A 27,598-nucleotide genomic window follows, 5' to 3' on the forward strand; every position below is an offset into this window, starting at 1 on the left:
GTTTGTTTTAAGAAATTGTCTATTTCTCTGGGGTCAGTTTGAATGCTTTAGTTATATTTATCTATCAAATTAATTCATGAAATACTTGTGAAGTGACTCCTGGAGATGAAGATGGTTTTTGTTCATGTCCAATAGTATTGTGGCAGTTTATTATTCCCAAACCCTAGTCTATATCGCCATTGATCAAGAGTATAGCCCTGCGTTTTAATTTATGCTTCCAGAATTTGCCAAATTCCAAGGCAGGCCACATTACACATTACACAGTTCCTTGTTTTTAAAATCTGGATTCTGTGATCCCTTCTGTGGTTTGTGCCTAAAGGAAATCAAAGGGCCCTAGTTAGTGTTTGGCAGTAGTTGGTGAATGTGTTATGTGAGTAAGACTGTATGTTTTGAGTCATTCAGGTTAGATGCTGTTTTTTTTAGTTTTGTAAGGACTTTAGTTAGTTTGGCCCCTGAGGGCCGATGGGACGAGTTTTGGCGAGAATGCATGAGTTTGTATGGCTTGGAGAGGCTTTGGTTTGTACAACAGATGTGTTCTCTGCTATTTCCGGTTCTTTCCTCCAGACCCTCTCATTTTCCAAAACACTGCCCTTTTCTTTCTCTCCTGTCCTCCTTTTCTCTGCTCTCTGGATTCTGGCTGATTTGGCCCTAGGCCTGTTTTGTGGTAACAGCTAAATGAGCAGTTTGTGAATGGTCACAATCCTCTTCTATTGTGAACAGACTTCTGGTCATTACAGGATTCAATCTCTCTCTCGTTCGGGCTCAAAGGTCAGATTGGCCTCCCAGCTGTCCAGAAATCAGCTCTGTGATAACTCTCCTGCATATGGCACACAATCCCATGCTGGCCCATCTGATGGCATCTGAGCTTCTCGGCTGTCACTCGCTCATTTACACGCTACCTTTCCTGTTTCATTTACACATTAATCCTTGTTTAGTAACAATGTATCAAAATTGAATGAAAATAAAAATATATTGCATCAAAAAACACTTATTTGGGCTATCAATTCAATTGATGCTTTCAGTGATTAACTCAATGTTTCATTTTTTTATTTTTTTTTATTTTAGAATTTACACCAATTCAATATTGATTCTCAAAAGCCACAAATTAATCTTTCCTGGTATTTATTTCAGCAAACTAAATCCTGTCAAAAAAGTTTGATTTAACATGAAGAACCTATGACAGAATAAATTAGTATTGTGCAGTCTTAAGACTCGATGAAACGGCAACAGTACTACTACTACTACTACTACTACTAATAATACATTTTAATAACTTTATTTTTAAAGAAATATTTTTCTTTTTAATTTTAACCGTAAACCTGTTGTTTGGCACTTCATTTTTAAAAAAATAAAAGGGTTGAATTTTTATTTGATAAGGATGTTTTATGCCTTGTTTTGAAAATGTAATAAAATGTAATACAAATATTTTATAGGGCCCTAATATTGTTTAAAAATATTGGAACCGATCCAAAAAAAATTTAATTTCTTCAACATTTGTAAACTGATTTTTGCTTTTAATTTTTTGAAATATCAATAGCATTTGTATTAAAACTATATTCACTGAAATCAAAATATCGAGAATTGAATCAAGAATCGAATAGGATTGAATCGAAAGCTTGCGAATCTGAATCGATCAAATCGAGACATCTGAATTGATACCCAGCCATATTAACTTCCCTCAGTTGGAGTGACTATAAAATGACACACAGGCTATTTTTTATAATTAATTAATTTTTTTAATTGAATTAAAAAAATTAAATAAAACTATAATATGGTTGTAATTGCAATATTGAGTCAATATTGACAGACCTAATCCCAGTCAGGATGATTTTTTTTTTTTTTTTTTGGCTAAAATCATCATATCGTTTAGTGCAATTACAAAATCACACAGGCTGCGTGTATTTAAATATGTCATGTGTTTCATAGTGAAATGTGGCACTGTTCATACTCAAAGTATTAGTGTTGTTTTTCTTTAACACTTGATTTGGTGAAATACTATAATAGTTATTTAATTTATTAGTAATTTTATATTTTATTCAATATTTATTTAATTGTTTAATAATAATAACTACTCTTATTGTTATCCTTATTTTAAATAATTATTGATAGCCATATTGATACTATATAGAATCACAAATTTATGCAGCCTACAAACAAGCACAGAAAACCTTTTTCACATTTTAAAATCGCAATCAAAGCAAGGTTTCTTAGCACCTCCATGGTCAAACTCCCCAGAAATGTTAAACTCCTTCAGGAGTGCAGTGAGACGTCTGTGTGCACCAGATCTTTGTTCGGTCTCCTGGTACTGACCAGATGTCTGTTCAGATGCCACTTGCCCTATTTGTAATATGCTCATTATAGAATGCAAAAGACCATGTGTTGATGAATTATTGAGCTGTGTTGTCTTTTGCTGTCCCAAATTTGCAATTCTGTTTTGTTAGAGTGTGTGTTAGATGTTTTGCTGTTTGCATTGTACCAGCTGCATGATATTAAAGCCTCAGCTTTGCCAATAATCTGAGTGTTGTGTGTCTGTTTTTCAGTTGGGGAATTTGTGAGTGACATCATCCTGGTGCCAGCAAAGTGTAAATTCCTCCATAAGGAGCATATGGACATGTGCGTAAGTCATCAGCAGGGGCACGGTGTGGCCAATGAGGTGAGATATCAGCATCCAGTGCCACATACAGACACAAACGACACATAATACACATTAACGCCTTATCATCGGGAACCTTTACTTGGTACCAAAACTAATTGTGGTACTAACCACTTCGTACTGTTTTCTCACCGCCGGAAGTGGGTGTTCTTTTTTTATTTATTTATTTTTCCCCACTGACAAACTACAGTTCCTTTAACACTAGCTCACAACTCATGAATACTACTCTGCTTCTGTCTCTCGTTTTATTAAAGAAAAAATTATTTCTTTTGTAACAAGTCTTTGCTGTCACTTTTGCTTCATGACGAATTTAATGCATCCTTGATGAATAAAGGAATTAATAAAAATAAAAATCTTACACCAAATGTTTACATTATAGTAATTAATACTATATAAGTAATTAAGTCATTCTTAATTAAAATTCATAAAAATGGTTTATATATTTAATAGTCATGTGGTGATGCTAATCTTGTGAAATTAAAATCATAATCTCAGTTTCACACTAACAGACTAAAATGCTTTGATTGCTTGTAGATTTACATGTAAAAAGTAAAGCAAAATCTCCATCATATCTGTGAAGTCTCTAGCAACATTTTGGCTTCTCGCATGTCAGCATGAAATATATGTATAGCAACAGTTTAGCAGTTTTTGAACTAAAGTTAGCATCCTAGACACAGTCATCACTACTTCCTCGTGAATTAATTTGCAGAATGCTGTGAACTGTGTGTACAAGATAGGATTGAGCATGTAGAAGAGGACACAACTGTGTGTGTACGTGGTCACAATGTGTGTTACTGTAAATCACCCTGAGCTGCCATCATTCATTCTCAGTGTGTGCGTACTGAAAGCATCTGCATGCGCTGACTACTGATCCCTGGACAGACATTTAAGAGCTGAATTTCTTACACTGCAGACTGGCCTTTAAGAGCACATTTGCTCTAATTGAATGAGATTTCTTGACCCACTCTCTAGGCCTGCTTTAAGGGGAACATGGTCCTGCACAGCTATGCCATGCTGCTGCCCTGTGGCATCGATGTGTTCCATGGCATTGACTACGTCTGCTGCCCATCTACTCATCCTGAAGAGCTTGCACCTCCTGCTTCACCTTCTAACGAGCTAGATGATGAGGATGAAGATGAGGATGAGGAGGTGGAGGAGCCTGTGGATGAGGATGAAGCAGCAGTAGAGGAGAGGTAATGTAGTGCGTGTACATGTGATCCACCACTGATGATGACCGTAATAATGATGAAGATAAAGTTTTGAAGATCATTCTAAATATAAAAGAGTAGCAGAGGGCTAACAACGCAGGGGAACACTATCATTGGAACCACTTATCCAGCTAATCAACAATCAAAATAGGCATAAACATTTTTTAACACAATTTATCTTGAACTATGAACAAGAAAACAATATTATGTTCACATGAAAATGCATTTTATTGAAACTTTGACACACCAGGTCAAGGTTGTTTATAATTTTTCATCTCTGATCAGTTCCATTCAACTCCTAAGGTTAAGACCAGTTTTAAGAGAGTGAAATAAAACCGTTTTAATGGCAATTTAAATATAAGCACTATTGTTCTGTGTGTGTATTGTATTTTTTTCTTTTTTTTTATAGCCTTTTATGCTCACCAATGCTTTGATCAAAAATACTGTAAACTTTTTAAATTTTACTACAATTTAAAAAGCTGTTGTCTATTTGAATATACTTTAAAATATAATTTATTCCTGTGATGTAATGCAGGGTTTTCAGCATCGCTAGTCCACGATCTTCACATTCCTTCAGAAATCATTCTGATAAGCTGATTTGGTTTCTTAGTTTATGGAAACCACTATACTATAATATAGTGTTTTTTTAAGATTCTTTAAATTGAAAGTTTATTTATTTATTAAATATTAAAAAAGATTTAACAACATTCTAAATGTCTTGACTGCTACTTCTGATCATTTTATTAATAAATACTAAATGGAAGTAATAATTTCTTTAAAAGAAAATAGTGTACATTACTGACCTGTTACATTTACTTTTTTAACTTTTAAAATAACTGCAGTAATACAGTAAAAAACACATTGTGGAGCATTTTTATATGATAATTTGTATTATTTTTATTAATAATGACATTCTTTTCATCAAAAGATCATCAGTAAAATAAGTTCCCAGGCATGGAGGTTAAGCTCTAACTTAGTCAAACTTAATGATTGCTAAAAACTGACTGACTCATAAATCATTGTTTTTGTATTGTCAATTATTTACCACTGCCTCCTTAACCTCCTCGGAGCAAATGCCCTGGCACGCTTATCAAAGGATGATGTATCGGTATCTTATCACGTTTTGAGGGGTAGTAGCTGAAACATTGTGTGTGAGAGCATGCACCATGTGAGGAGGATAATGTGTAGGATAAATTAGGTTGACCATCTGGATATTTTCGAGTGCCATGCCCTTGACCTCAGACAGCTGCTTGATTTACTTCCATAAATCAAAAAACCTCCAACCTGTGCTCCTCCTCTCCCTCTGTTTCCTATGTTCTCATTCCCTCTCATCCCACTGTGCTCCTGTCATGTCTTTGTCATATCTCATCCTGCTTTTTTTCCTGAATAAAATCAATATGTCCTTCATAGTTCACCTAAAAATAAGCTTGTCGTCATTTACTTGAGTATCGTTTAAATACTATTATCGCTTTTGTTGCTTAAATTTTTTTTTTTATTTGTGTGCTTTTGTCATGTTATTTTTAGGGTGTGTATGTATGTATGTATGTATGTGTGTGTACATATTTATTTATTTATTTATTTATTTATTTATTATTCTTTTGTTTGTTTTAGTTATTTTAGGACTTCATCGTAACCTAAACCAAAATGGAAAATGTTACCTTGACCCGATAACTGAAATATATATATATATATATATATATAAAAAAAAGATTTCAGCTAATGTTTTTTATTTCAAGTAATGCTTTTTTATGGTTGCCGTTTTAGATAACGAAGTTTACACTCTTCATTCAAAGTATGTCTCACTTTCTCCTGTGGATCTAAAAATGACAAATGGTGAAATCATTCATTACATTTTATGTAAATTACATTAAAGGGGGAATCTCCTCCACCACCACCACCAGTGTGCAGCATCCACCTAGATGATGCGACGGCAGCCATATTGCACCAGAATGCCCTCCACACACCAGCTTACTGGTGGAGAGGAGACCGAGTGATCAAGCCAAACATTGTATGATTAGGATTTGGAGGCCATGGTTGTAAGGGGTCAGTGGGGAAATTTGGCCAGGATGCTGGGGTTACAGCCATACTCTACTGGGATTTTTAATGACCACAGAGAATCAGGGACTTGGTTTAATGTCTCATTCGAATGGACGGTGATATGTTCAAGCTGCTCATAAATGCAAATTGCTATCTAAAGAAGAAAGTGAAAGTGACGTGACATACAGCTAAGTAAGGTGACCCATACTCAGAATTTGTGCTCCGCATTTAACTCATCCAAAGTGGATACACACACAGCAGTGAACACACACACAGCATGAACACACACTCGGAGCAGTGGGCAGCCTTTTATGCTGCGGTGCCCGGGGAGCAGTTGGGGGTTCAGTGCCTTGCTCATGGGCACCTCAGTCGTGGTATTGCTGGCCTGAGACTCAAACCCACAACCTTGGGGTTCAAACTCTCTAAACACTATGCCACGACTTCCCTATCTAATAGCACTTCAGTATAGTTACTATTTTTCAAAGGGTACTTTGTCAGTAATACTTTTTAAAATGTTGAATGGGGTGTAGATTGGGACACTACTGCTGTAGATAGATGTAAGTAAAGGCAAAAAGTCGTAAGAAAAATGTAACCTTACTCATTACTTTTCTTGTCTTTTCATTTATATATATATAAAAAAAAAAAACATGGCTATGTGTTCAATACTAGACTAATTGAGACTTGTCATGGCACTTGTATACTGCAGTTGTTCTCTTGTTGACCTGACTGCTTCTATTGTTCTCATTTGTAAGTCGCTTTGGATAAAAGCGTCTGCTAAAGGATTAAATGTAAATGTACTAATCATGTTCATTCTGTCTTTTCTTGTTTTTAGCGATCCTGTTGTCAGTGAGCCACCCACTCCAGAGGACACAGCTGAAGAGGAGGAGGAGGAGGACGATGGAGACGAGGAAGACTACCATTATGTTTATGAAGATGAAGAGGACGACCGAGACAGTGAGGAAAAGGACACGAAGAAAGACAAAGCTGCCATCCCTGAGAGCCAGGATGTTGACAAAACTCTGCAGGAAGTGGAAGGTCGGTATCACACTGTTTGCTACCTTTATTTCCTTACTGCCACAGTGTGCTTCATTGATACATATTTCTGGTCCTGTTCACTGTAGTGGTTTACAATTATTATTTTCAGAAAAAAAAAGAAAAAAAGAATGCATTTTATTGTTTGGCATTGTCTATGCCTCCTATATAGCGCAACAGCCAGGGTCTAGAAATAAAAATCTCATTCATTTTTTTTCCAAAGAGAAATACCGTATTTTTCGGACTATAAGTCGCACCTGAGTTTAAGTCGCATCAGTCCAAAAATACGTCATGATGAGGAAAAAAACATATATAAGTCGCACTGGACTATGTCGCATTTATTTAGAACCAAGAACCAAGAGAAAACATTACCGTCTCCAGCCGCGAGGGGGCGCTATAAGTTTTCAGTGTAGACTACAGGAGCACTGAGCAGCATAGAGCGCCCTCTCGCGGCTGGAGACGGAAATGTTTTCTCTTGGTACACTCTCTTAGTTCAAGTCGCACCTGACTATAAGTCGCAGGACCAGCCAAACTATGAAGTATATATAGTGCGACTTATAGTCCGGAAAATACGGTAGCTTTATTTGGTTTCATCATTCATGTAAATTACTTGCAAGAAAGATTAACAAAAGATATGACTCTGTTAAAGCCACGTCAATGTGACTTCAAATTTTTATATATATATATATATATATATTTTATATATATAACTATAGCCTGAAGTACAGTACATTACCTAGAATCCTGAAAAAGATGAATACACCAATCAGAGAAGTCGCTGTTTCCACGGAAACAAAATTATGGTCGAGCTCAGCTGTGCTCGCTAGCTATGAAGCTTGAAATCAAATAATTTGCCCCTACACTCTCAAACGTATGTATTTGTAGGTATCTGAATATTTAGCAGTGAAGTTGATTTGTTTTATTCTAAAGGCTCATTCACACCAATAATGAGAACTATGAAAGCTGTTAGAGAATAGGGCGGTCCACACCGCAACTATAATGATAAGAGGAACAATATTGTTGAAATCACATTCAGAACAATTTTTTCCAGCTCATCAATGATACAAATACATATAGCCAATCAGAATCCATCCGACTTCAACCAACTCATTTAACATGGCAAATGAAACTGGGGTCCACCACACCAATATGGTTATCGTTATAGCTGAAGCCTTGAGTGATTCCTCTAGGTGCAAAGTCAATGGAGAAAGTAAATGGGAAAAATATTCCGGACCCGAGTCCGCTGAAGTGTGCGGTCACTGTTGCGCTCTATAGTTGAAGGGCATTACTGATTGCTGTCCCCAGTGGCTGGAGGCTCTAACTGCGCCTCCCCTCCTGTGTTAGCTGTGTGCTCTCTGGAGGCGGAGACCGGCCCCTGCCGCGCCTCTATGCCTCGCTGGCACTTCGACATGCAGCAGAGGAAGTGTGTGCGTTTCATCTACGGAGGCTGTGCCGGCAACCGCAACAATTTCGACTCAGAGGAGTACTGCATGGCCGTGTGTAAACGTTTGAGTAAGTCATACTCGTCACCATGGACTCCGCCCCCTTCTGCTCCGCCCTGCACCTTTTCCTTGCTTTCTCTCACAATAACAATGCTATGTTAGCTTACCTAGATGTCAATATTATAACTTCTTTGCTAAAACACTGCGTGTTGCAACCTTGGAATACGAATGATTGATTTTGATTGGATGAGATGCCGTTACAAATGGACATTCTATATTGATGTAATTTCCTGTGTCGCCTTACAACTGTAAACACTTTTTGGGCTAATTAACTATTACTTTTACTTTCGAAAGACAAATTTTATTTCACCTTTTAAAATGGCTTATTGTTATTGGAGTAACAGCATTATTTATTATTATTATTATTACTTGATAATGTTGTTGTTATTGTTGTATTAAATTTAATTACTAATTTAATCCATAATAAAATATTATTATTTTAAAATACATTTACTAATAAAATAATTCAATTTAGATAATATATTTTAAAATTAAAAAATATATATATTTTAATGTAATAACTTATTATATTTAATAATTGTTATTATACTAATAGTTGTAATAGTTATTGTTGTTATTAGTTGCAGTAATTTAGCATGGGAATATTTATCAAATTGTTTATACGTTTTACTAAAGAGAGAATTCACGCAAGGTCATGTGTTTTACCACTGTTGATATGTTATTGCTTTAATCTTATCGAATTCACTCGAATATGTGGATTAACAGCAACATATTATTATTATTTTAAATGACGTATTATTTACTAATAAAAATACTATTTTTATTTAATTGTCATTTAGTAATAATAATAATAATAATAAATGTTTAATTATTGTTTAATGTAATTATTATATTTAATCATTGTAATAATAATAGTAGTAGTTGTAGTAATTATTAGTAGCAGTAATAATTTAGCAAGGGAATATTTATTAAATTGTTCTAGAAAAAAGTCATGCAAGGCCATCCGTTTTAAACACCGTTGATGTAATGTTATTGCGTTAATCTTATCTAATTCAGGTTAAAACGTTATTATCCTGTTATTTCTGCTTGCACACTGTCCCATCCTTTTTTATTCTGTCTTTGCTTTTGCTTTGTGTGGTTCAGCGCTAATCTGCCAGTGTTTTAAATTCATGGAGTAGAACCATCATCGTGTTCCTGTGGCAACATGAAATGATGGGTTCAATATGATGTTTTTTTTTTGTTTTTTTTTAATCATGTTAACCTTCATAGGTTTGTGCTCGTATCAGTCTAGATGCTTAAGACTGTTTGTTCTCATTAATATGCATGTCTCATGTTGCCCTTTGTGCACAGCCTTATGGGAAATCATGTTAGTCTTGTCATCTGTATACTAAGGAAATCTGATTTGAGCACATATCTTGATCATAGCGTGTAGAACTGCGCAGAAACTCTTAAGATAAATGCTAAGGAGAGCGCTTCTGTCAGAAGAGAGCTATTCAGAGGACAGGATGAAAGGAATGGGAAACGAAGTACTGTCTGGTTCTCTCACAATCAGGGGAATAACAAAGTCAACTCTTGTGTCATAGCTCTCTGTGGGAAGCTTATTCTTCACTTTTTTTTCTCTTCGCTTTTGTCTATTTGTTTTTGTGTGTAAATGTGTTTAAAAAGTCTCTTTAGTGCTGTTCTAAAAGATAGTGAGCTCCTTAAATGTTTGCTGTCTACCTAGAAACCTAACCGTCATGGGAGCCTCATAAATGAGTAAGTTTTGAAACACTTGGCTAAAATGATCACTCATGCACCGCTCATAGTATTCCTCACTTAACCCACACAAAAGGCCTGACTGACTCTCACAGTTTCAATATAATAGAAATATAAAACTAAATTCTCCAAGTCATTCACAGTGATTTATAGAAGTGGATGGGTGCTAAAAAGTTATTTTGGTGTGATTTTTCTTGCCACTGTTCTCCTATTGGTGTAGGAGATGTGTCATGTAATTTTTCCACCTGGAATTTCACCATCAAACAGGATTACTTGTGATGTAGTAGTATTTTCAAAAGCTTATGCCATCAATTAACAACCTCATAGTTCCATCTGAAACGTTTTTAAGTTATTTTTTTAAAATCAGTTCCCTCTGTGAAGTAAATGAATGGGATTGTTGCAGTCTATAGAGTTTAATGTTAACATGTTGCTAAGCTAACAGGTTGATACTACTGCAATAAGCTCAAAATACATTGCACACAAAAATGGCGAGATAAAGGAATGTCAATTTTAAATAAATGTAAGCATATTTTTCAGTACTGAGTAAATGTATTTTAATGGACATTTCTCTTAACTCTTTTCACTAAGCTTTACGCAGTGCATTAAAGGAAAAGTTCACCCAAAAATTTTCATAATTTACCCTCATGTTGTTTCAAACCTGTAAGGGTTTCTTTATGTTGAACATAAAATAAGATCTTTTTTTAGAATGCTGGTGATCAAACAATTTAACTTCATCATTTGAAGTGCACTTGCCGTCCAGTAATCACAAAAAGCTTTTTGCTTTGTTACTTTTTAATTTACAAAGTATCAGCTTTAAAATGATTCCAAATTCATAACAAAATTCAAACAATAAATACAGTTTTGGTGCTCTTTAAGGGGCCGTTCACATAACGAAACAAAACGCTAGGCGTGCCGCTTTCTGATTTTTTTCCAAAAGCCTTCAGGCTCTTGTGCTCCTGAGGCGTCTGCCGTTGCTAAGCAACCATGACCTGCTCTCTCCATGAAGACGCGTAAATTTCAGCAAAGGATAAATGGATTTGCAGCACTAAAAATCGCTTGCAGTAGCTCTGTTACTAAATTTATTTAAAAATGGCTATCCATATACAGCTATGATCAGCTGTTCCTTCATCTTGGCTGAGCTTTCAACGTTGGTACTGGAAAAAATGAAGCTGATTGGTTGGTTCTTGTCACATGACCTGCGTTGCGCTTGCGGGATTCTGAAAAGTTGAGATGTTTTTAACTCGATGCGGTGCGGGCGCGCCTGGAAAAAAATGAGCACGACGCTTCCATTGAGCACGCACGCATATTGCGCGCCTACATTTGAAATATGGAACTTGAGCGCGCAAAATACGCGACATGTGAACGGCCCCTAATGCGGCAGGCGCGATCGCGAGTAGTGCCTCAGTTCAAGCAGCACGTGAACCTATCATACCTTGCTCTTTACTACTAGAGTACATAATGAACATGAATTAACATCAAACGGTAGGCTATTTTATAAGAGATTCTACAGTACAACATTTTCAAACTGCGGAAAACGTGTAAAGCTTGTAAACATTGCAACGTAATATTAACCTCAGTAACCTTTAAGTCCATAAGCTCATCAGTCAGCTAGAAAAATAACTATAAAGAGGAGCATTTTGCTATATTTATGAGCTATTGAATTTTAATATTTTTACTTAACCTGTTGTCTACATGATTCAACTCCTCCTATAAAATTTAATTTTACTAATTAAGAAAAACAGACTGAAAGTGTGAAAGACATGCACTCTTAAAAATAAAGGAGCTTAAAAGGTTCTTCACAGAACAATTTTGGTTCCACAAAGAACCATTCAGTCAAAGGCTCTTTAAAGAACAATCTCTTTCTGACCTTTTCATAATCTGTTATTGTCTTCAAATGTTAAAGGTTCTTTATGAAACCATTTAGACAGGAAAAAAAGGTTATTTTATGGTATCATGAAGCACCTTTATTTGTAAGAGAGTATGACAAAACTCTCATAGGACCCCAAACTATACTCAGGGGTCAAGTGATGCTTATGGTCCATGATATTGGTACAGATTTTGTGTAATAAACAACGCATGACTGTATATTTCAAGTTGGAAAAGACATTTAGCTCCCACTTTAAGTGAACCTTCATTCCCAGGTCATCTACAAGATGGATTAAAATGCTGATAAAGTCAAGAAAAGATGAGACATAAACACGTCAGTATGATTAAAAAGTTAAAATGTAAAATAAATAATTTGAATAAAACGCATAAAACATGTTTATTCTGTGGCACCTAAAAAAATAATTTGGCACCTAAGTTTTTTTCTTATAGGAGCCAATGGCTCCTTACTCGATTTTTTTGTTTGGAGCCCTGCCAAGTCAATGGGGACCATCGATTGTTTGATTACCAGCATTCTTCAAAATATTTAGTTTTATGTTCAACATAGGAAAGAAACTCATACAGTTTTGGAACGACATGAGGGTAAATGATGAAAATTTTCATTTTTGGGTGCATTTTTCCTTTAAGGGATTGCCTTTTCAAGAAACTACATGCAGTACTGCCTTACATTTTGGCCAAAAAGATACCTTGAAAGACCTAGTGTCAACAGCAGCCTATGCTTCTGCAGTGCTGTGATTCCTAAAAATGCTTCTTATTTGGTTCTTGGGAGAGAGCTTGGATGTGCCACCTGTTTATAAACTCTCTCTTTACCCCCTCAGCCGTGCTGCCCACCCCTCAACCCACAGATGATGTGGATGTGTACTTTGAGACCCCAGCAGATGATAAAGAGCACATACGTTTCCAGAAGGCCAAGGAGCAACTTGAGATCAGACACCGCAACCGCATGGAGAGGGTGAGTAAGAGGTCACATTTACAGTTTGTAAACACACAGTGGTGGAGTTGTTTCCATGTGGCTAGTCAGAATCAAGCCATTATTTGAGCCCCAAGTGATTTGTGCATGTTGTTGTTGCCAGCTGAGGAAGGAGTGGGAGGAAGCTGAGAGCCAGGCGAGGAACCTCCCCAAAGCTGAGAGACAGATACTGATCCAGGTAAACCTCAGCTTCCGTACCAGAGGACATCTCATACAAGAGGTGACTGTTTATTCATGGGGTCTTCATTATTCTCACTGCAGCACTTCCAGGCTATGGTGGAGTCCTTAGAAGAGGATGCAGCCATCGAGAAACAGCAGCTGGTAGCCACTCATCTTGCCCGGGTGGAGGGCATGCTGAACGATCGCCGCCGTCTTGCCCTGGAGAACTACCTTGCCGCTCTTCAGTCTGATCCACCAAGGGTGAGACAACACACAATGACCTAATACACCCCATTTACAACTGAAATCATCATCCTTATTAGTGGTAAATACAGGCATTAAACACTGCTGTCTACAGTCAAAATAAAATCTACTTTAAAACAAGTTTAAGAAATATACTTGTTATATACTTCTATGTTGGTTTCATGTTTTAATATAAAATAATATAATATAATCAGCTTTTAAAATATACATACATAAACTTTAATATAATTAAAAAATACATTTAATTACTTTAAAAATGTTATGTGGTGTAACCACCAGAAACTAATAAATTTTTGTTATACCCTGAATACGTGTGACTGTACTCATCTTTATTAGGGATGCATCGATCCGATACTCGGGATCGGTATCGGCTCGGATCCAGACATTTTCTGTGGATCGGGTATCAGAAAAGACGAGACCGATCCTGTGTATACTATTGCGTTGTTGTTGTGTTCCACGAAAGACACAAAAACATTATAAAGCACCAAAACATTTTCAAGAACATATTTCAAGTGTTCTGAAGCTGTTCCATAGTTCAATGTGATGTACAGATTAAATTATATTGAAGTCATTAAATTCAAGTTCACAAATTCTTCTCTCTGCTGCGGCTGTCTGTCATCCTCCATTCAGTGTTCAAACAGCGTGTCTCGTTCGGTTACTACGGTCAAAACAATGAGACTCTCTTCAAGAGCTCACATAACTGAGGTTTAAAACTGTTCAAAGAAAAGGCTCATTAAACTAACGCACAGATTTAATAGACTACTTATCAATATCTCTTCCCTTTGTACTAGTGATGTCTGGTTCGCGAACGAATCGTTTGATTTGACCAGTTCTTCTTAGTGAACCGATTGAACCAGTTCACCAAATAGGACTGAATCGTTTGAACCAGTTCACGTCTCCAGTAAGCATTAATCCACAATTTATTTACTTAAAGTGGCCAACACTCTCTCCGAGTCAAAATAAACCAATATCATGGAGTAATTCATTTACTCAAACAGTACACTGACTGAACTTCTGTGAAGAGAGAACTGAAGATGAACATGAGCCGAGCAGCTTTCTATGTGGACTCGGAGGGCTGTGCAGCTGCGCACTGTGGCTCAGTGTTGTTTCAAGCTCATCTTTCTGCGCACTGGATGCGCATACACGCTCTGTTGTGCTCTTATATTGGCGCCTTCAGTATTATAATATTTTCTGCGAAACCAAAGATTATTAATAGTCTTTCTTGTTCTGTCCTATCTATGATATGTTGATGCCTTTATTACTGTGCTATAGACTTAAAAGAAACGTCTTTTAGATCTCTATATAAATGTATATACTTGTTTTTTCAATCATGTATTTTACAACACTACAAAGAGCAGTGTGTAACATTTGACCAGATTTGAGACTTATTCACTTTTATTTGTAAATAAAATATTTCAATAGATTTGATAAAATGATTGTGCTCCCGTGATTTTTCTAGAATCTAGAGTATATTTTGCTGCTGAATTGTCTACCATCCTAGTTTATAATAATATTTTTGTAATCATTTATGATTATATATTTTTTCATTTTTTTTTTTTTTATTAAAATGAAGTTGTTTATGCAGTAGATTGTGATTAATAACAAAATAATGATGATCAGGTCAACACAGAGCAGTATAGAAATTCTATATTGAATAAAAAAAACTGTGCTGGTATCGGATTGGATCGGTATCGGCAGATACTCAGAATTGTAGGTATCGGATCGGTTCTGAAAAAATGGTATCACGGCATCCCTAATCTTTGTTTTTTTGTTTAAAATATTTTTCAAGGTGAAAAGGTTTTTTAATAATTCACTGTCATTAATTAGAATTAATTTAGAAACATCATATTTTTGGGGAGTTGTACCAAGTGAAATTTTACAACCTAACTTTTCAGAGAAGTCAGTCTTAAAAAAATTTAAGAGACTTGTTGACACACAGTCATGAAGGTCTGCTGGTCTCCTTTTTTTTTTCCTTTTTTTTTTTTTTTGGGTTGGTTGCACCACATGACTTTGGTTTGACAGAAGTTCTCCAAATATAAAGCAATATAGCAAGTTTTGTAAAGCTTTTTACTAATAAAATGATGCTAAATTATTCTAATTCCATAAATAGTTTCTACCAAAACCATATGATGGTTTTTCTTTTCCAAAATTTATTTTAAAGAGGCTTTTCTTTTTCACCATAATGTCAGAACAGTTGTCACGCTGACATTTTTGACTGACTTCGTTAATCATAATTAAAATAATGCTCATCTGGAAGAAGTGTATTTCAATCATTGAATGTATAAATTGCATGTTATGTAATAGATTTATCATGTCATTGAACCACCAATTTGCCCTCAAAAGCTGATCACAAGTAGTCACATGAGATGCATGCTATTCCCAAGTGAGGATGTTATTGTGTCTCAGTAGTCGACCACGTGTGATCAGATCACTTGAGATGCATGTAAACACCAGCCCACTGCTTACTTATTGACATTGACCGATCCATTCCTGTATATAAATGAGCATGGATCATGTGCGGTCATGTGTGAAATCCATGCTCTGTGAGGGATTAAAATAAGTTTGAGAGTAGATAAGTGCTTCCTTGAAGGATTGTTCTTATCTCATAATGACCAGATTACAGTTGGTCTCTGATGAGCTATGATTGTCTTTTCTCTCTGCTGTGTGATTTAATGGTGGCGGATTACCCTCCTATATTACCCTGCTAAAAGCTCATAACAGGGAGGGTGGCTTCGGTTGCTTAAAATATTAATTTGAATTGTGCACCTATGTAATGTTTAATCCCCTGAAATGACTTGCACTAAGAGAGCCATAGCCGCACTCGCACAAGCAGGCGCACTTTCAGCATCTCTGCTAATCCTCTTGTTAGTTCCATCCTGCGGCTCTTTAATCCTAGCGCTGATTCACTGATCATCCAGTTCATAAAGAGACGTCCACCTGACTCACCCTGCCTTTTATTTTCACTCCTTTATTGTCAATTTATCTTCTGTCTCTGTCTCCGTAGCCCCACCGTATCCTGCAGGCTCTGAAGAGGTACGTGCGTGCCGAGAATAAGGATCGTCAGCACACCATCCGCCACTACCAGCACGTCCTGGCCGTGGACCCTGAGAAGGCCGCCCAGATGAAGTCCCAAGTCAGTGTTGTCCAATCTGCCTCCCTTTCTTACTAAATACCATGTTTTCTATTGTCTTTTCACACCTTGCAGAGTTTTGGTCTATTTATAACTTACCTTTTGGTACCTGCTTAATAGACCATAAATGACCCATTTGCAAAAGGATTTCACATGAAGGTCTTAAAAACTGTGGCTGTTTGGCTAAACTGGTGTTTGAAAACAATCATTGTTGCCTTCTAACTGGTTCCACTTAGAGGCACAAGGAGTTACACACTTCTCCTTTAATGGTGCTTTCTGTGCATATGTATGGTGTTCAGAAATTGATATGATTGTCCAGGACAGCCATGAGTGAGTTGGCATGACTGGATTCTCTTGTTCGAACATTATAGGAAAGATTTGCACCGCACTGCTCTTGTGCAACATCACATGTAGTGATTTGATTGGATGTAACTTAAGACAGCCAGTGGCATGGCTCTGCAATTTGCATTCCAGACTGACCAGCACAGATGTTTGTCATGAGAGACAGGACATTGCACAGATCTGATAATCATGGGAAACTCAACCCAAAAGCACAACAGTTTATGTCCGGTGTATCTGTTTACTGATAGTTCCTGATTTTCAAGTTTAAGTAGGGGCAAACTTCCTGGTGTCTAGTACTGGGCCTGCATTTACATAACATTCTTCAGAATAACATTCTTAACTTCTATGTTCTTAGTTTCTAACCAAAAAATATATATTTTGGTCCTAAAAACATTTTTTAAGAATGTTCTTAAGACAAAACAAGTTCTTAAAACATTGTCACGCCATCTTAAAGTTAGGATAACTTCCAACTTGATTCACCAAAAGCTTGAGTTTTTAAAATGTATTAAGCATTACAACATGACACACTAGCTACATATAAAACATATGCATCAAGTGACACCATTGATTATGTAAAGAATGATCAATCATGTTACCTTTTTTGCTGAATTCAAAATTTCTGTACAACAAATCACTGCATCTTGCAACAGGTTCTTTAAAAGAAACCATTCAAAACAAATTAAATCTAAAAACAGCACATCTCTGCATAACAACAAAACAGTTGTAATATAAACTGTAAATAATTATGATTAATAACAGTGCAAAAAGACTGTCTTTTTAGGTGTTTTTGTTGAGCTAATTGGCGTTTTCAGCTAGAAGCAGATAAAACCACTAAAGCCTGTAATTTTCTTATAAAAAAAAAAAAAAAAAAAGTTATTTTAAAGAAAATATTTGTGAACTCTTATTTGTGAATAAGACTTTCTCAATTTGTCTCTTGAAATTTTTAAACTTCTTTTAAGAAGATTTTCGTAATTCTGCACCTGAATCTGTAACCATTCCATTTTTGGGACAATGGAACCGGGGTTAAAGGGATAGTTCAACCAAATTATAGTTTTGTCATTGGCTTTCCTTCATGTCCCATATGACTGACTGACCTCTGTGGAACACAAAAGGAGAAATTTGTCCTAAAGCAAAACCTGAGATTTGAGCAGAAAGGGGATGATCTTCTGTGAATAATGAGTTAAATTTCAATCTGAGCGTCCTTTTTTGGGAACTTGTCATTGTATGGAAAAATGCACTATGAATCCTCTTTTTATGTTCTCTACTGAAGAAATAAATCATACAGGTTTGGATTGTCATGGGGGTGAATAAATGACGGCAGATTATTCATTTTTAGATTAACTATCCCTTTATCAGCTGTCATGTCTCATGTAGGTTTTATAAAAGCACTTTGTGTTGTAGCAAAAATAGCAGTTGCACCAATGACTTGTGGGGCTGTGCTTTATATAACCGTGTGTTCGAGAAATGGCAGTCCAGTCTATTTTGGCAACTCTGCTCAATTGAGTAGAAGTCCAGGTATGACTAGCAGACCAACATAAACTAACTTACTTCCTAAAGCAACAGCTAAATACAGTATCTGAGGTCCAGAGATGGGCACCTAGAAGGTCTACAAGGACATTTTAGAGCCATTTCCCCCTTCGTTTTCTTCAGATATATAGGCCCTTCATTGCCATCTGTTGCTGGTTTTTGAGCATTGCACACAAATGCAGTGACAACAAAGAACCAGGCGTGGTTGCTTATTCACACTCACACATTTTACAGTCTACAGTGACCACGTTTCTTCTCTTTACTGTTTGCTTATTAAGATTTCCACAAAGCTTTTGTGTTTCCGAAGTTGCATTAATCCATCCAACAATACACAACCACAGACAAGTTCCAACCTGCAGGATGGAGCCTTTTTATAAATATCATCTCACCTTAGTGTGTCTCTGGTTTCTCTAGGTGATGACCCACCTGCGGGTGATTGAGGAGAGGATGAACCAGAGCCTGTCTCTGCTTTATAAGGTGCCCTACGTCGCAGAGGAGATCCAGGATGAGATTGGTAAGTCTGGAGATCTGGATCAGATTTGGAAATCACATAAGCAAGAAACAAGAGAGAGAGAGATGATAATGCTTGGTATGTTTACTACTACTTCCTTTTGTCACATTGTATTATTTGCATCATGAAATTAACACAGTGAGTACTTGTGGCAGGTATTTTCCTCTGTTGCTTGTAGGGGTGTGCAGCGAAGCCAGTATTTGTATCTGATACAATCACAAAATTATTTGTATCTGTATTCGGATAAAACCGGAAGTAGGCGGAGCTTGAACCGGAACTACGTACAATTATAGTTGCGAAGACCGTTATGGTTTTAGAGATAAAATATTTGAAAATATTTGTGCTTCGACTATTTGTCCTATTCAGTGTTCTAAAGTATACAATTAATTTCTAAAAATAAATTGATCATGCAAATAGAGAGCTTTCATGACAAACGTTTAGTAATCATCTGAACACGACTGAATTTATTCAAGGCGCACTCTTTCATTACGCATGAATCTTTAAGCAGTCTTTTTTGAACTTCACTAAACAAATGTGCGCGTGCCACGCAAACCAGCAAAAGATAAAGAAACAAACATGTATGCCTAGTAGAAAATATATTTGTATCTAAGCTGATTATTAGCCCACTCTTGACAGAGAGATGGTTTGGTTTTTGAGAGACGCGCAGAGACTGCAACACGGCTGTTTGATTGATGATCGCGCAGTGCTTATTCCATTCATTCATGTATCATTTCCTAGCCTATAAGGTTTAAATCATTGCCTTTTAAATACACACAAATAGTAGAACATGGTATTATTTTAGTTGATATTACTCTTGCCAAGCTCTGATTTCTAAGAGATGCACAGAGAGGCAACAGCAATGTGGTGTTTGATATGCGCTCTTTTCATTCATAAAGTTTACATTCATTCACTTCACACACTTATTATTGCGTGACTTTAGGAGGTTTGTGTAAAATATTGCGCTGATCCCCTGGCTCACCTGTTACCTAGCAAACACCAGACTGTCCTGCAGCCTCAGACGAATATTCGGGCAAAATTATTCGTTATCCGTTATTCGTTTTTGAAGCCATTATGCGTGCCTTCTCGTATAACGTATTCGGCTTCGGGCACACCCCTAGTTGCTAGGCAACAATTTAGAAGGCGGCGTCAACTTCAATGTTACTCTGTTTGGTAAGAGATCAAGAATGTGAGATGTTTGCTTGCAAAACTCAAGTGGAACTGTCCAGTTTTTTTTAGTGGCTTTGGTTCTGGAAGTTTTCTTATTCATTTTCTCCATAGGGAATTTAAAAGGGATTTTAAGCTATGAGCCAACTCTGAGATAAATCACAAAATTGCAAACTTAGATTGGAAGCAAAAATGTAAACAGGAAAAAAAAAAGTTTTGTATTTAAATTCTTCTATAAGGGAATGAACTACAATCTCAGGAAACAGTGCAAACGGTGTCATCCGATCTCAAACTATTGTATGAAGTGCAGTTATTCGCTCATAATCATTAAGCCCTTTCACACATACAGACTCTTCCGGAAAATTATTGGTAAATTGCCGTAAAGAAATCATGTGTGAACAGGATCTTTTCAAAAATACCGGTAAATTCGTTCCGGCAATTTACCAGTTTGAGAAGTTGTAACATTACCAGTAAATTGCCGGAATTCTGCTGTGTGTGAACGCAGAAGGAAAATTACCGGTATTGGCATGTACAGAACGCGGTGACGTAAGACGTCTACTCCGGGTCAATCATAACAATGTGACGCATTCATGCACTATTTAAGAAAATAAAATAAATGTCATCCAACTGAAGCGACAGTGAAATTAAAGCGCTTCTCCTTATCTGGGCGGATGAAGAAATATGTCGTCATCTGAGAGAAACTGTTAGTGATGCAGTAACGTATGATAAAATAACTGTTAACTGTCTCCAAGAGCAATGCATTCACAGGACAAAGTCAGGTCATCAATAAACTGAAAACATTGCGTCTTATCTAAAAAATAAATGACTATCACAAACGAAGTAGTAGTGGAAGTATTTCTTGTTCCTATTATGACTTTTGTCAATCTATTTGGGGGTCCTGCTACTCCACAAATCCTGTAGCTCTAAACCAGTTGATCTCGACCCGCGGCACGTCATGAAATGACACGCTGCACACCATGCCGAACACAATAAAAAAATAATAATAATAACTTTAAGTTTTACAACTTATTTTAGTTTTTCCATATGGAAAAACACATAGGCTACAAACGAGAAGTCGGAGCAGTGGAGAAGAGTGCTGGACATTCGGCATCAACTTTCGGTTTGCCCCGCAACTCACTTGAGGATGTTCAGCCCATCTTTTTTCCCAATTCTCCCAAAACAGCTTATACTACTGTTTCAGCGATTTAAATAGTTCAGTTTTGTATGTTTGGAGCAGTTTTTGATCGTTAAACAGGCCTATAAGTTTTGTTTTTAAAGCGGCCAGCACAGAGAGAGAGTTTACATAGCCTATGTTTAATCAGTTTAGCCTTCTCAAATCATCACGAATTGTCTAAAATAAAATCTAAAGATATAAAACAGTTCAAGCATGTAACAATGTTTTAACGTTAAACCCAGATGTGGGCTATATCGAATATTTTGTGTGGAGAGTGCAAGATAAAGCACGCTTTTTTGGGACATATAGGTGCCAGCGCGATCATAATATAAAATAAAGAAATATAAAATAAAGAAAACAAATATGCTTTCTGCCGTCTCGTCTTGAACAGGAGAGCTTACAAAAATAGACCAAAACTCAGAGAATACATGCCTCACAGACATGATGAATATATATATGGAAAGCTTTAAATTACTACTTAACGAAATAATAAAAACAAACAACAAAAAATCTCAATACAATCATAATCCATATAGAAGTTGCGTCTATGAGGAGATGATGAGTCAGGCAACTTCATCCTTGCGACACAGACTCTAGTTTATTAGTAAATAATTCAAATATATTTTTACTATTCCCCTGTCACATTCATGGTAATTACTTTTTCCGGTGCTTTGCGACATCTTTTGAACTCAATTTGAACGCAGAACTGTTTATCTGCACTGATAGACTATTTTAAATGAATTTGCATCAGCATAGTCTACATTTGTGAACGCACCTTTTCTGCAATGTCGCGCGTCTTACAGACTGCAATTTACAATCGCAACTTCATTGTGCTATTAATCCTTTCAAGCTGATTTTCACTAAATTGGTCCGCTCCCGACAGCATCAGGTGTTTTATTAATGGTGAGTATAATTATTTGACCAGTCGTCTATTACGATGTCTCTGTAACAAAAGCAGTTGCATGAATACTAAAGTTTGAAACAAAAATGAAACAGATCAATCAACAGAAATACTGAACACGTATTACCCTCCATGTTTAAAAATACAAGCGCAGCTGTTTAGAGGTTATTGACGTCACAGAATTTACCGGTATTTTGGAATGGATGTGTGAATGGTGCTTTTCCGGAAAAAGGCGGAATGTCGTTGACCGTGTGAACAGCGCATTTTTGAATTTACCGGTAAAGTCGTTCCGGTAATTTTACGGCAATTTACTGGGTGAAAGAGGCTATTGAGTATGAAATTCTTTATTGCAAAATTCTCAAGTGTAGAAGACTGTTGCATCATTTGTAATTCTTTATGGGAATGTCTGGTCACTGCTGAACCCCTTTTTTTTCATAATGAAGACAACTGTGATTGGTGGATCTTTGTGCAGGATTATGGGTAGTGTAGGTCTTCACTGGTATTTTGCATATTAAAGACAGTGTGTAATTATTGATTTTTAAATAAATGTTATTAATTTTGCTATGAACAATTCAGGCATGAATGCATTTCTTTTTTTAATTTAGTGGTTAATTTTACGATACATTTTTAGAACTGTATCATTATTTTTTTTAATTATTATACATTTTTTATTATATACTAATGACTGCAAGCTCTCATTCAGATCTGATTCAATCTAATCCACAACTGATGATACAACCAAGTCCCAGTCCTGTCCTACCCTTTTTCTTACCCTTTTTGATAATCAGGCTGTGAATTTTTTTGTTACTTCTAGACTTAAACTCCCTAACTGTCCCAAATGATGCACTTACACATTTACTTGTACATTATTTACTCAACCATGTAGTGTATAAATTATGTAAGGTTATTTTGATATGCATAAACGGAGTCTGATAGCCCCTCCCCCTTCGCTACGTAATTAACGCTGAAACAGTTGAGTGCAGGAAGTGTTCTACATTCCACAACAAGTTCTTTCGGTTATTTAAGTGCATCATCCAAATATTTAAAGTACACTTTTTATTGTATTTTTTTTATTTATTGTATTTTTTATTTTTTTGGAATTTTCAGTGTGAAAATATATACTACAAAACCTATTAGAAAATAGAAAAGCTGTACAAAGATTTTCAGTCTGTTTTATGCTTTCTTTTGTCCTGCTTTAAGCTTTTAGTCTCCTAAACAACTGCACAATCTCTCTGCATCTCAGATGCCAAGATAATTACACCTGTATGAAAAGCTTGGCTTCAGTAATTTGTGCACACACACAGGACACCTGTATGAAAAGCTTGGCTTCAGTAATTTGTGCACACACACATAGACACACACACAAAAAAAGTGTAATTTGGCTTCTCTTTTTATTGCTCAGCTTGAAAACATCTCACCGCAATCAATGTAAATTAGAGTGTTCTGAAGTGTCTGTTGTGCCATGCTCTTTGTTTCAGGTGGAAACATTCAAGCTGTTCCCAGAGACACCCATCTGCACTTATGTGTTTTTTTTTTTTGTCTTTTTCGTTCATTTTAAGAGAGGAGCCTTGGCATTGTGTAGTATAGATGAGATTAGTGTGTGGGGTTTGACAGAACTGGGTCAAGACCTCCTCCAGATTCCCACTAGTGTGTGAAGATGCATAGTTTTTAAGCCAGACTCTGCAGAATGTTTTTGCAAGTTTAGAGAAGTAGAAAGGGTCATTTTAGCTACACCGATGCCTGAAAGTGCCGCAGTATGGAACCTCGTAATGGATAATTGATCGTGTTTGTGACTGCTTGGTGCCTCGTTTAATGGTTTTAGAAATAGATCACTTCCACCATCTCTTCTCTCCTGTGATTTTTTTTTTTCTTCTGTTTTTAACCTTGTTCCTCTCTGTATGCCCCAATTCAGATGAACTTCTGCAGGATCAAAAGGCAGATATGGACCAGTTCCTGTCCTCCATCTCTGAATCTCAGCCTGATGTTACTGTGTCCTCTGAGGAGAGTGTGGAGGTTCCTGCCTTTGAAGGAAAGCCTTTCCGCCCCTTTCAGGTCAACTCTCTGGGTTCCCCCGCTGAACCTGAGGGTACGTTTCTTGTCTAAATTTACCCAGGCAAAACTTTAAGGCTCGTGGCTGCTCTCCACAGTCTCTCAATATGGCACTGTTGCCGAGGCAGATTTTGTGTCTGTGTCATGCCACTACTACCCCCTTCACTATTGGGAAAAAAACAGCTTAACCATCTTAGCAGGCTCCTCAGCCTGAGTTTAGCCTTTTAAAAAGCCTTCTAAAACCAAAAAACAGACCAGTCTGGGAGACCAGCTTGTCATGGTTTAAGTTGTTTTTCATCAGGGTTGGACCCTGTAGCACTTAAAATGAAAATAACCTAATACCCTTTGGAAAAGTGAATATCATATTTCCACTTCCTATTGAATATCATATTTCTAGTACTATAGTGTTATTACCGGTTCTAACACTGATAGCATTCTGTGAAGAGGAGAATATGCTTGTTTAGTTGGTTAAATAGTTAGCTAGAGTAGCTATAGACACAAAGAAAGGTAAATGTTTAACCTGGCATTATTATAGAATATGTTCATATGAGTTATTGGAGATATATACTGTGAAACGCATCAAATTGTTCATTCATCTTTGCAAACAATATTCAGCCAGTCTTTGGCATGACAGAAAACGTAGTTCACTCATTATTACCCACAGCCACCTAAAGTGAATCTTCTAAAACCTGTTACGGTCATATTTCATCCCCAAAATAAAAAATAAGAATTTTACATATTGAAAATGAAGCAGCTATTATGGTCTTTTAATATTACAAATCCTGAAAATATAGTTTTCTTCATGCAAAATAAAATCTTTGTCTTTTTTCCTTTGGGGTGAAGTGAACTGGAAGTTTTCCAGGTGTTTTTCTCTGGCTGGCTCTTGTTTAAAGTGTCTGTTTTGAGTCAGTTCTAGAGCTCTGCTCATAGCTTCTCTCTCAAAGCCGTTCAGGTGAAGCTCTCTGGCAGCATGCGGCCTGTTTACGTTAACTACCCTAATGCTGAATGAAGTCCAAATATTGCACTCGGACCATAGGTTTCGGTTTATCTATGCTTGCCTGAATCCCCATTGGCATCGCCTTAAACACCATGCCATTTGAAGTTCAGCTGAAATCATAAAGCCTGAGGCTCTGGCGTCACACTGCAGCCAAGTGCTTTGAAGATCTCTCTCTTTCTGAGCCCAGTCCTGCTCATTCAATGTCCTGCCTGGGCTTGCCAAGCCTTCAAGGAAAGTGCAAAACTGTGAATTTAAAATGTGATATACTAAAAGAGCAATGTAATAAACACATTAGAGCCCAGGAGGGCTTTCATTATGACAGGCCTGTCCAGAAACCCATCCTGGGTCTTTCTTACCCTGTTCTTTGATTTGATTTGTTTTTCTTTGTCATTCTGTCCCTGCGGGATTCTGTTCTTCTTCCGCAGACACAGCTTGATAAGCCTGACTACTGCTTTTTTACTCACCTGGGTTATTTTCTCTTTCTATTCCAATCTTTTCTTGTTTTGTCTTTTGCTTGAATGCAATGCCTAGGCGATCTCTCTGAACCCCCTCGTGCCTTCAAGAAAGGTGGGTCTCTGCTGCTAATGTTTCTTTTTTTTTTTTTTTTTTTTTTTTTTTTCAGTTGCTGAAATGTTGTTTGTGCTATCATTTTTTTTTTTTTTTGCATAGAGAGCTGGGTATTGAATATATATATATGATTCCATCCGATTATTGATTAAATTTTGGAATATTCACTAATGTCAGGATGCCTGTTTTTATACAAGACAGTATTGTTGTGATGCTAAAGTGCATTACATGCATTGTGAGCAAATTAAGAGCATATTAAAAACTGTTATGATGATCATAAACTATTAAAAACACCATTCTGAATGGAATAAAGTACAAATAAGTTTTGGTATTGTGTGAACGGCTGTGTGGCGTTGTCCTGGATTAATATTATTGTATTGAAGTAAATGGTTTTTTTTTTTAAATACTAAAAAAGTACATTGTTATAATTACTTTAGAATTAAAATTAATAACAAATTTAAATATTACTACTTTTATATTCAAATATTACATAAAAAAACATTATTATTATTATTATTATTATTATTATTAATATTTAAGGATTGTTTGGCATTTTGAGAATCTATATCGGATTGTTTAAATGTAGATTATTCTCAATGTTTGTACCCAGCCCTCCTTGCATACATCTTAACACATCTCCCCATCTATCCTCATATTTTTACTGTATTTCCACCCCATGCTTTTGCTCTGTCCGTCCCTTCAGCTGTGTTAGCCATCTTGTTCTAAATTTCCTCTGTCACACACATGTTGAGACCAAACATCCCATCCCTCAATGTCTGGCTGGAAGAGCTTTGCCTAATGAAAGGTCCAGGCAGCTTGTTAAGATAATTAGCTAATTGGATAGGAGAACGAGTCCAATGTAAATGTGCTGTATGGTGCTTATCCCTTATGGCTGCCTCACTGCCTGCTTGTGTCAGGGAGACAAATAACCTGATTCAGACCCAGCTCTCTGTCTACAGATCCTTAGCTACTCATTTGGCCTCCTCTCTTCGCTTTTCATGATAGGAGCTCATTAATTATATTTAGTCGTTTTTTGCAGGACCGCTGTTAACTGACCAATGGCCAGTTTTTGCCCTCAGATTGTTAAACTGGAACATCGACCTGTTTACCACTTAACCTTGTGGTCCTACCCCTTATGAATTCTCCTATAAACCTGCTCTCAAAATATTAGTGGTAGAAGCTTGCAGATCACTATGACTATTGTTGATACTTATGGTTAGCAGTTTAAACAACCTTCAAACCCGATTTAATTATACTGTATCATTTATACTAAATCATACGGCTTGTTGAAAAGAGTCCTGACATTTAAAAGGACACGTAGAGTGTCAGCCCCTGGACTCGAATCTAGCAAACAGACTTGAGGTTGGGCTCTTTTGACTTGAACTAGTTAACAACCACTTCGAAATCTTAGAAAGCCTTAGAAATCACATAGAAAACCACTTGGAATGAATTAAGCAACAATAATAGCAATAATAGAAATAATAGCAACACCCACAAGATACCGGTCTCATTTTCTTCCGTAATTGATGTCTGGTTGGTCTTGGTGTTTTTGTCGTCTCATCTCATGTGTAAAGTCTAACTGTCTTGGTGACACACTTCACCTCCATGTAATGAAGTAGCTTGACCGTGTGTGTTCTTGTGGTTAGTGGTTCAGCCGTGCATGGTTAAGCTGTAAGCCCTTCTCTCCAGAGACTGAGACAGCCGCTGAACATAGTTAATCTTTTAGCATCAGTGACCTGCTGCTTTGACAGTCAAACAATGAGTGTGGGAGGAGGGTATTGTTGTTCTGTCGACCAATGAGATTTCCAATG

General features: G+C 36.6%; 1 protein-coding gene across 4 annotated transcripts in view; it reads left to right on the forward strand.

Annotated features, from left to right (window-relative positions):
• aplp2 (amyloid beta (A4) precursor-like protein 2) overlaps positions 1 to 27,598 on the forward strand; it is a 92,211-nt gene that overhangs the window by 53,634 nt on the left and 10,979 nt on the right. For 2 of the 4 annotated variants that reach the window (XM_059506075.1, XM_059506073.1), the window contains exons 4-14: positions 2,541 to 2,653; positions 3,626 to 3,846; positions 6,731 to 6,933; positions 8,275 to 8,442; positions 12,851 to 12,984; positions 13,106 to 13,180; positions 13,264 to 13,422; positions 16,430 to 16,558; positions 18,839 to 18,938; positions 24,087 to 24,260; positions 25,752 to 25,787. In XM_059506075.1, coding sequence (XP_059362058.1) covers positions 2,541 to 2,653; positions 3,626 to 3,846; positions 6,731 to 6,933; positions 8,275 to 8,442; positions 12,851 to 12,984; positions 13,106 to 13,180; positions 13,264 to 13,422; positions 16,430 to 16,558; positions 18,839 to 18,938; positions 24,087 to 24,260; positions 25,752 to 25,787 — 1,512 coding nt within the window. The remainder of the gene's footprint in view (positions 1 to 2,540; positions 2,654 to 3,625; positions 3,847 to 6,730; positions 6,934 to 8,274; positions 8,443 to 12,850; positions 12,985 to 13,105; positions 13,181 to 13,263; positions 13,423 to 16,429; positions 16,559 to 18,838; positions 18,939 to 24,086; positions 24,261 to 25,751; positions 25,788 to 27,598) is intronic. The other 2 variants (XM_059506074.1, XM_059506078.1) reach the window with 2 other exon arrangements.

This window comes from Carassius carassius, chromosome 23, assembly GCF_963082965.1.
Source record: "Carassius carassius chromosome 23, fCarCar2.1, whole genome shotgun sequence".
NCBI classification, from domain to species: Eukaryota; Metazoa; Chordata; class Actinopteri; order Cypriniformes; family Cyprinidae; genus Carassius; species Carassius carassius.